This window comes from Molossus molossus, unplaced genomic scaffold (genome assembly GCF_014108415.1).
Source record: "Molossus molossus isolate mMolMol1 unplaced genomic scaffold, mMolMol1.p scaffold_m16_p_33, whole genome shotgun sequence".
NCBI lineage: Eukaryota > Metazoa > Chordata > Mammalia > Chiroptera > Molossidae > Molossus > Molossus molossus.
The window spans coordinates 944,961-954,854 of NW_023425370.1; the positions used below are offsets into that span (position 1 = coordinate 944,961).

The 9,894-nt window shown below is 65.0% G+C and overlaps 1 protein-coding gene across 1 annotated transcript; it reads left to right on the forward strand.

Moving 5' to 3' along the window:
* The first annotated feature begins 3,677 nt into the window (after positions 1 to 3,677).
* Positions 3,678 to 4,745, forward strand: MAFA (MAF bZIP transcription factor A). Its single transcript, XM_036281313.1, has one exon. The coding sequence runs from the start codon at positions 3,678 to 3,680 to the stop codon at positions 4,743 to 4,745; it is 1,068 nt and encodes a 355-aa protein (XP_036137206.1).
* Positions 4,746 to 9,894: the final 5,149 nt, after the last annotated feature.

Genomic DNA, 9,894 nt, shown 5'->3' on the forward strand with positions numbered 1-9,894 from the left:
TGCTGACCTTTCACCTCACATGCCGGGCGAGGGGGCAGGCCCATGGTGTCTCCCCAGTGCTGCTGGTCCTGCCCTCACGGGGCCCCTACCCATGAGAGCCTGCAGGACCTGGGACCTGCTTCCACATAGAACCTGGTGTAATTACATCACCTAATAAACATCCAGCTCCCTGGTGCGGCACTCACAGGGAGAGGTAGCCAAGGACGCCCCAGCCCCCAGCCAGCAAGAAGAGGGGCTTCCGGGCCTCAGACTCAAGGAAATGGTCCTGCCAGCAACCTGAGGGCCCCCCGCCCCCGAGGGCCCTTCCCCAGAGGAAGCTCCTAAGAGACCCTGGCCCCCTGAGGCCCTGAGCAGAGACCCCCACCGGTTGGTTCTGCGGGACTCGTGACCACAGAAGCTGGGAGATAACTGAATTAAGTGGTCAGACTGTGCTAATTTGTTACATAGCAACAGGAAACTGATACACTGAATGATTTACTTATTATTTATGGTTTACTTTCTGCCCTCTGACCTCTACTCTGGAAGACTTTTTTCCAAAGATACTACAATAGGAGGTGGCATCTGTGCCCTCCCACTGTCACACCTCAGCCAACAGTGCCCCTTGGGACTCACAGAAATGCCAGGCATGCCACCTGGCTGTCTTGGACACTTGCTCCCTCGGGGAATCAGCCTTCATGCTGGGAGGAAGCCCACCCAGCCCTCATGAGCCAGGTGTGGAGACCGCACGGAGTCCAGACAACAGCCAGCATCATCTGCCAGGTGTGGACCTGAAGACAGTGCCCATGGCTCCAGCCATTAGCTAATCTTCAAGTCCTCCCAGCTGTTGGTGTTAGAGACCAGCTGTCCCCTGCACCCAGGATGAACTTTCCACCACAGACCCCAAGACGTCCTGAAATGCTGCATTCCACTGTCAAGCTTTGAGGGCTTGTTTTCAGCCAGGGATCCCTGAGCCACCACCCTGATGGAAGGTGCCCCTGGGGCAGGCAGGCTGGCAGATAGTAGGTGCTCAACAAAGATTGGTGGGGTGCGTCTAATCACGAGCCACGTAAGTGGTGCCTGTTGAACTCCATGGGTTCCAGGGCTGATTGATGGGTGTGAGAGGCCCTAGGAGGGCATCCTGCTGCTGGACCAGAACAAAAAGGCCTTTTCTAGGGTAGGATATACTGTCGAGGGAGCAGACAGGACAGTGTTGCCCTGGCACACAGCACACCTGTCTGGTTTTTCTGTGGCACTTCTATTGGCCACTCCTGGCAGACAAGAGGGGAGACCTGCCCCCCCGCCTCTGCTCCCCAAACCTGGCCTCCCACCAAGGCTGGCACCTTCCCTGGACTGGGAGGGCCCGTCATGCCTACCCACAAGGGCCCGCTGGGCAGCTGGACAGATGAACCCTCTAAAGTCTTTATGGGGCTCACTGTGCCCCCCCCCCCCCGGACAGGCTGGGACTAACAGACGAGACCGAGACCACACAGAAGCCTGGGAGTGGACAGAGAGACTGGCGAGGGCCCAGGAGGGTAGTGGACCTCCCCAAGGTTCCTGCTCCCGGGCTCAGGCGTGGACAAGAGCTGAGGGCAGGCTGCTGACCCAGAGAACTTCTAGAAAGCCAGTCTGACCCAAGGCCAAGCCCAGGGCTGGGGGAGCTTGCCTGGTGCCTAAGCCAGCTGGGGACAGGAGTGCCCTGCTCAGCCTCAGGCAGCCCCCTCCGGGTCACTGAGTTCTGAATGTCCCTGTGCCTCTCCCCCACTTCTGAATGCTGCTGCCTGCTCTGGCTGTCCCTCTCTCTCCGTGGAGGAATGAATGGCTGGACAAGGTGAATGCAGTTGTGTGAGAGTAGGTGAAGGGGTGGAGGGCTCTGGGCCAGCACAAGGCCCAGCATCTTTGCACATCACATTTCAGGGCAGATTGTGGGGGCAACTGTCTTGGTGGTAACTGAGCACTGGCCTGGAGGAGGCTCCGGGTGGGTGGGTCAGGCTGCTCTGTAAGGCCTCCCTGGTCTCAGCTGCCTGCTTGCACCTCTCAGGACAAGGGGAGGCACCTGTGCAGACTAGGGGGTGGTGCCACAGAGCCTGAGCAAGGCTGTGGGTCCGTGCCCCTAAGTCTGAGACCAGGAGCTGTGAGGAGGCCCAGGTTGGCCCCTGGGGTTGGGCTCCTCCACCCCAGCACCTTGTAAGGCTTGGGACCGAACCCCTGCAGGGCCCAGCGGCCTGGCTGGAGTCACAGTATGAGAGACAGAGGCCAGGCAGGCATGGCAGCCCAGTGCGGGTGCTCTCCTTGGCAGACAGACCAACGCTTCACTCCTCTGAGTCAGTCTCCTTCTGGACACGGGTCTTTAAAGGGAGCTCCAACCCCTGCAACCCTTCTGGCACCCTGTGCGTCCTGTCCAAACACCTGTCCTGGGGGCTCGGTTCTGCCACTTCCTCGAACTGGAGCCTTCCCGCCTCGGTTCCCCATGACTGCCAGACCCAGCACCGCGCCCCATCGTACCCCGTCCCGCGCCAAACCCGGGCTGGTGGGCAGCTGGGGCCGGGGATTCCGAGTTCCCAAACCGAGCCCCCGCGCCGCGTGGCCTCCGCCCCTCTGTGACCCCACCCTGGTCCCTGAAGCACCCCCTCCGCGGGCCCTTCTTGCCATCTCGCTCCCCACCTGCGCTGCGCCCCTTGGATCCCGCGGCACCGAGGTGCCAGCAACTTTGTTGACTGAATTCCTGAACCAGCCTGAACCACGCGCTAAAAATAACCGGTGCGCGCCGCGCCGCGCCCGCCGGGCTTCAGGGTCACGGGGTCAAGAGGCCAGAAGGTCCCCGCACCGCCACACTAGCGGACTGGACGCGGCCTCTCCGCCAGCCTGGAAAGGCCGGAGAAGGGGCTGCCGCTCACGGCCCGCGAGGCGGCGGGGGGACTGAAACACCGAGGATCGTCCTCTGCTCCCCGAGACTCCCCGGCCGCCCCGTCGCGAACTCGAGGCTCCAGAGATCGCAAGCCGGTCCCCACGCCCGGCGCCCCTCTGTCTCGCGCCCCCGCGCCCCCTACGTCCCCGCCGCTGCAGTTCCCCATGGTGGCCACCAGAGGGCCCTGCCCCCTCCTCTAGCACGCGGCCGGTCACCACCCCTTCCCACAGCTGTTCCCCGCAGGAGATTGACAGCTGGGCTCCGGGTTGCCATGGGGATAGGCAAATGAGAGCGGCGGGTCTGGGGCTCCGATTGGCCCGGGGGCGCGCGCCCCTCCCGGGGAGGCGGGCCCGGACGCTCGGCTCTATAAAAGGGGAGCGCGCGGCGCGGCGCTCGGCCGCGGAGGCGGGGCCGGCCGAGCGCGAGCAGAGCGAGGGGCAGTCCCAGCAGCCCGAGGCGGCGGCCGCACCGCCACCCGCCGGGCCACCTGCCTGGGCGCCGGCGCGGGGACCGGGAGGCGGCTGGCCTGCGCCCGCTCGGAAGCGGCCCGAGGCCGCCCGAGAGACGTGGCCGGCGTTGTCCCCAGCGGCCGTCCCTGAGTTGACTGCGCGAAACTTTTACACGCGCGCCTCGGCGCGGCAGCCGGGAGCTGACTGCCCACCCCGCCCGCGGTCGCCCAGCCAGGACCCAAAGCCGGTGGGGATCGGAGGGGGGGGAGAGGCCCGCGGCTCCCCCCCCGCCGCCCTCCTTCGGGGCGCAACCCGGCGCGGCGGCGGGGCCGGGGCCCCGGGCGATGGCCGCAGAGCTGGCGATGGGCGCCGAGCTGCCCAGTAGCCCGCTGGCCATCGAGTACGTCAACGACTTCGACCTGATGAAGTTCGAGGTGAAGAAGGAGCCACCCGAGGCTGAGCGTTTCTGCCACCGCCTGCCGCCAGGCTCGCTGTCCTCGACGCCGCTCAGCACACCCTGCTCCTCCGTGCCCTCCTCGCCCAGCTTCTGCGCACCCAGCCCGGGCACCGGCGGCGGCGGCGGCTCAGGGGGCGGCGGCAGCGCGCCGCAGGCCGGGGGCGCCCCGGGGCCGGCCAGCGGGGGCCCCGGCGCCGTCGGAGGCGCCTCGGGGAAACCGGCGCTGGAGGATCTGTACTGGATGAGCGGCTACCAGCACCACCTGAACCCCGAGGCGCTCAACCTGACGCCCGAGGACGCAGTGGAGGCTCTCATCGGCAGCGGCCACCACGCCGGGCACCACAGTGCACACCACCCGGCGGCCGCCGCGGCCTACGAGGCCTTCCGGGGCCAGGGCTTCGCAGGCGGCGGCGGCGGCGCGGACGACGTGGGCGCTGGCCACCACCACGGCGCACACCACGCCACCCACCACCACCACGCTGCCCACCACCATCACCACCACCACCATCACGGCGGCGCGGGCCACGTTGGCGGCGGCGGTGCGGGCCACCACGTGCGCCTGGAGGAGCGCTTCTCCGACGACCAGCTGGTGTCCATGTCGGTGCGCGAGCTGAACCGGCAGCTCCGCGGCTTCAGCAAGGAGGAGGTCATCCGGCTGAAACAGAAGCGACGTACGCTCAAGAACCGCGGCTACGCGCAGTCGTGCCGCTTCAAGCGAGTGCAGCAGCGGCACATTCTGGAGAGCGAGAAGTGCCAGCTCCAGAGCCAGGTGGAGCAGCTGAAGCTGGAGGTGGGGCGCCTGGCCAAGGAGCGGGACCTGTACAAGGAGAAATACGAGAAGCTGGCGGGCCGCGGTGGCTCCGGGGGCGCGGGCGGGCCCGGCTTCCCGCGGGAGTCCTCGCCGCCGCAGGCCGGCCCCGGCGCAGCCAAGGGCGCGCCCGACTTCTTCCTGTGAGCTCCGGGCCCGAGCCCGCACTGCCGCCGGCAAGAGGCTCAGGCTCCGCGGCCCAGGACGAGGACGCAAGGCTGTCGGGAGTCAGCGCCGCCGCCCCAGGCCCGGCCTGCGCCGGACACCCCGCTCCAAGTCCGCAGGCGCCGGACGGGAGGCCCCTCCCGAGGCGCGGCGCCTTCGCTCGAAGACCAGCGCCCACGCACCTGCGGGGCCGCGACTCCTCCTCGCGTGGAGCGCAGTGATTTCCAGGAAAGTCGCGCCAGGCGGAACTTCTTCCTGGCGGCCGCGTGTACATACACGGCTCTCGGTGTCCGCCCCGACGCCGCGCGGCCCGCGAGGGGCCGCGGTCCCGTCCTGGGCCACCCGCCCTTCTTCGTCTTTCGTTCGCCTCCCACCCTTGCCCTTTTTTACTACTCCTTTTGGAAGCGGTCTTATTCTCGAAGTATTTATATTTATTTTGCTTGGTAATTAGAAAAGAAGGCCCCGGAAGAAGCTCTCTCCTTCCCGCCGGGGTCACCCTTGGACGTCCGCGTGTCCCAGCATGTGTCGCTCGCTCGAAGGGGCCTGGCCCCTGTCTGTCTGTCTGCCCCCACTTGCCCCCGTGTCCCCTGGAGGTTGCAGCCCGGGAACACTCGGCCCTATTCAGTCCCGCTGCCCTGCTGCACTGGGGGGAGGGGGGGCTGGGACCTGTGCTGCTCTTCTCCACGCACCAGGTCGTGTTTACGACTCCGGGGAAATATATCTTATTTTAACCTTCAAGAGAAATGAAAGAAATAAAAGTATGCACAGTATTTCTAGCAGAAAAAAATTTTTTTAAGAGGAGGTTTTGGCCTGAACCTCCTGGCATGGGGGTGGGTGAAGAAAGTGTTTTTATTTTCATTTAAATTGTGTTTCGTTTTGTTTGTGGGATCTTTTTTTAAAAAGCCTGATCGCTCTTTGGACTAGCGGGAGAGGGTGGGGAGGCGGGCGGCGCCCTGGCCCTGCAGGCCCCATGCGCATGGGGTCCTGGCTCCTGCTGAACGCCGGGAGCAGGAAGCGTGGAACTCGTTCAAAGTTTTGTTGTGTTGTTGGGTTCTTTTTTCATTTGCTACGAAACTGAGGAAAGGGGAAGAAACAAACAATAAATCCGTTTAGATCCAAAAAGAAGTCACTGGAGCCTGGCTAGTTTTTCTGTGGCTTTTGTTTTTGTCGTATTTCTCCCTGGTTAGGAGAGGGCACTAGCCCGGGGCCACGGGAGAAATGGAGCAGGAGTGTGAACAGGGTGCCTGCCCTAAGTCCCCCCTCCAGGGCTGCCCTGAGGGGAGGAGGGCAACCGGGATGGCCTTGGGCTCCCACTGAGGTGGAATGAGGCCGCCCTTGGAGGTGACCCCATGTGCAATGCATGGTGTCCAGGTGGCAAACACTGTACCCAGCTCTTCCGAGCCCAGGGTCTCCCACCTGAAGGGCCCAGGCTGGACTTCCGAGCCCTGGGGAGGGGCAGCACCTTTGGAAATCTGGCGGCCCTGAAGGGGGCCAGGGCTTAGTTGACTGTCACCTCCCTTCCCAAGAGGATTGGCACTTTTGAGAGAAGAGCCCCTGGCACTCTTCTGGGTGGCAAGGGCGGCCCAGACAGCTGTGTTCTGCCCCTGCCCGGTTCTCCATGTCGCGGGTTTGTTTTTATTGTCTTAGTCCGAGACCCGGGGAAGAGGGAGAAGAGGCGGGGGAGCTGCTGCACCTTCACCTCCGAGTGAGGCAGAGCGATGAGGTCTGAGCAGAGCCCTCCACCCACGGGCGAGACCTCCGGGGCGCCCAGGAGGACCCCGCTGTGCGAGGAGCAGGATGGGGTGAGTTAAAGGGACTAAACAGAGAGACCTCGGGGATGGGGGACCCACCAGCTGAGACCTGAGGTTGCCATGGGCCTAGGCATCCTGGCACAGAGGCCGTCTCGCCAAGGAGGAGCTGGAGCCTGGGCACTAACGGGCAGGCCCACTGGCTTGTGTTTGATGAAGACACCTTAGTTTTCATTGTTACCGCCTGAGGGGTCTTTGGGGGGCCTTCCTCCAGAGAGAAAGCGGGACAAGGTGGAGGGTAGGAAGGAGCTTCTCCTCCTCCGTGGCTCCAGCCTGAGCCTGGTGGTGCTGGGTTTGATTTCATGTTCCTTCTCTTCCAGTTTCTCTTTACCTTCCTGCCTCCCTCCCTCTTTCATTTTCTTCTCTCCTTCCTCCTTCCCTCTCCCTCCTTCCTCCAGTTTCCCCCAGGATAGGACCAGGGAAGGTGAAAGGAGGCAGAGAGTGTGGGCTTAACTGCAGGAGGCAAGAGGTGCACTTTTCCTGTGTGTCCCGAGACATTTCCCAAACGCATTTTGGGGTCCATGACCGCTCGGGCTCCTGAGTCCTGTGCCCTCCTGGCCAGGAGTGCAGAGCGAGGCCCCGCCTCTCTCCACTGCGGCTGCCGTGCCTGCAGGTGCCCCGGCCTCCTCCGCTGCCCTCCACAGCCCCCCAGCAGCCCCATCAGGCCTCTCGGGGAGCAACTGCTGCGGCCAGGCTGGGGCTGGGCACAGGAGGGAGGGACTGTGTGAGAACCACCAGAGGCCTCGGAGCTCATGGGCCCCGGGACAGACAGAGAGCAGGGGTCTCGGAGTGTGGACAGATGGAAGTTCAGGCGGGTCTGTCCACACCTGCCGCTGCGTGTGACTGTGGGTGTGCACTCACGTCCCAGCCCCGGGAGGTGTGTGTGGGCAGAGGTGGCACCCAGATGCCCAGCAAGGAGCCACCTGGACTCTCAGGTCGGAGGGGAGCTGGCAGGGCAGCGATCGCCTGGGGCAGGGTGCCAGCTGCCGGCTGCGGGGGGGCCCTGCTTGGATGTTCGGGGGCTGTGGCGCATCCTTGCTTCAGTGACTCCTGGCAAGGGCTATCCCCTGGCACCCTGGGCCCTGTCGGTCGCAGGTCCATTTCGTGCCCTCCCTGAGGAGGCTTCAGGAACCACCCTGCTGACAGAAATGACGCTGTAGCCTCGGGGCCATACCATCCCAGGCCTCCCCAGCACCACCCACCCCCAACTTCCACTCCACCTCTGGGGGTGCCATTCATTCATTCACGTGTCACTTGGCTCAGTCTGTCCCTCCTCTTTACAGGCCCAGTGCAGGACCAGCGCAGGGACCAAAATGAGGCCCCTGGGGAGGTAGACAGTAACCCATCCAGTGGTCAGACTGGAGTTGGTCAGAGTGCTGAGTGTGTGGGAGTGAAGAGGGGGGTTGGGTTTCATATTGGGGAGGGTTGGAACATTAGACTCGACTGGGGCCTCCTGGAGGGCGGCATGAGCATTGCCAGTTCCCAGGAGTCTGGGGGGAGAGGTCCGCTGGGGTGGGCACACACACACACACACACACACACACACACACACGGCCCAAGCCCGGCTGCCGCGCCGCAGCCACCAGCCCAGGACAGAGGTCACTCCACGCCCTTCCCCACCACAGCTGTACTCAGTGTCCCTGGAATTCCCGGGAGCCAGGGCCTCCCCTGCACCAGCTGCCCACTCCCAGCACCCCACAGCCCGTGCCAGCACCCACCCTGCCCAGAGTACCAGCTGGGCCTCATCTCCCAGGGTCCCCACACCCGCCCCCAACGGGCACACAGCACAGCTGCTCCCTCACCCTCCAGCTGGTAAAGACTCCGGGTAAACTGGGTTCTTGGTGCCACCGGTGAGGGCCTAGGTGCCCCTCAGGATGGAGGTGTGTCCCCCTCACCCCGAGGCCCTGCCTCAGTTGGGAGGGACCATCACCAGTTGCACTGAGCTGGGGGACTCCGTGTCCAGGGCTCACTGGCCAGTGGGTGCCAGGGCCAGCCCTGAGCTGCTTTGAAAGGGCACCAGGAACAGTGACAAGCTCTGCCCCCCAGGCAGCCTATGGGGAACAGGCAGAGTGACCTGCCCACCAGACAGGGTCAGGAGCCTGGGGACTCTGGCCCAGGCCTGGGGACTTGGAACAGCACGGGTGTCGAAGAAACTGGCCACCCAGACCCCAGTGGGAGCAGTGTGAGAGCTTCCAGCATTGAGGGCACAGCTGGGGGGCAGGGAAGGGCCCCCGCCTGCCTGTCACCGCCCTGGGCCCTGCAGGGGTGCGGGCAGGGGCTCTGTGCCCCTGCCTCCCTGAGTCAGCCCAGCGCAGCCCTCAGAGGAGCACCCCCCACCTCCTTCCCTGCCCCAGGATCCAGGGAGGGTCAGAGCGGAGCAAAGCCCAAGGGCCCTGACACCCAAGGGGACTCATTCAGTCACTGGAACCTACAGCGCGCCAAGGGCTATTGGGAAGCAGGGGACAGAACTGGCCACGTGAGGGGAAGCACACCGCTGGGGCCCTGTAGTGGGGAAACTGAGGAGAGGGAGGGAGCGAGCTGGGAGAGGGGACACCTGGGAAGAACTTTCCAGGTGGAGGGACGGGAGAGGTGGGCGGGGTGGGCAGGACGGGGGCCCTGACCGGGGTGCCTTCAGGCTGAGGGGGACAGGCGGGCAGTGCCCCTAGGTCCACCCAGACGGGTGTGGAGAGCCAGAGCTCTCCCAGGACAGGGTGCAGGCCTGCGCCCCACCACAAGGGCACTTGGCCAGCCCAGCCCAGCCCAGCCCAGCCCAGCCCAGCCCAGCCCGCCCCAGGGGCCTGGGGAGCCAGGGCCCAGGTGCAGAGAGTGAGTGCAGGGCCGGAGGCGGGTCTGACTTGGCTCCTGGTGACTGCAGAGCCCAAGGGCCCAGGAAGTGGGGGTGACTTCAGTCACTTTAGGGGACATTTTGCTGAAAGAAGGGCAGGTCGATGGGCTGGGGCGGGGGCGGGGGCGGGGACAGCTAGAGCACCAGGCCAGAGCAGAAGTGGGGCTGCACCTGGGGATGAGGGAGAGAAGCCGAGGCGGGGTGCCCTCAGCTGGGGTGGGGGCGGGGACAGCTAGAGCACCAGGCAGGAGCAGATGTGGGGCTGCACCTGGGGATGAGGGAGAGAAGCCGAAGCGGGTGCCCTCAGCTGGGGTGGGGTGAGGCTCTGCAGTAATACGGAAAAGGCAGGGGTGTGGGCAGCAGGGGAGGGGGGGCCTGAAGGGTCCCCAGGGCCAGGCTCCAGGACAGGGGACAGGCCCCTGCCAGGTGCCCACAGTCCGACCCCTCCCTCAAACCCCCTCGGGCCCCCACTCCCACC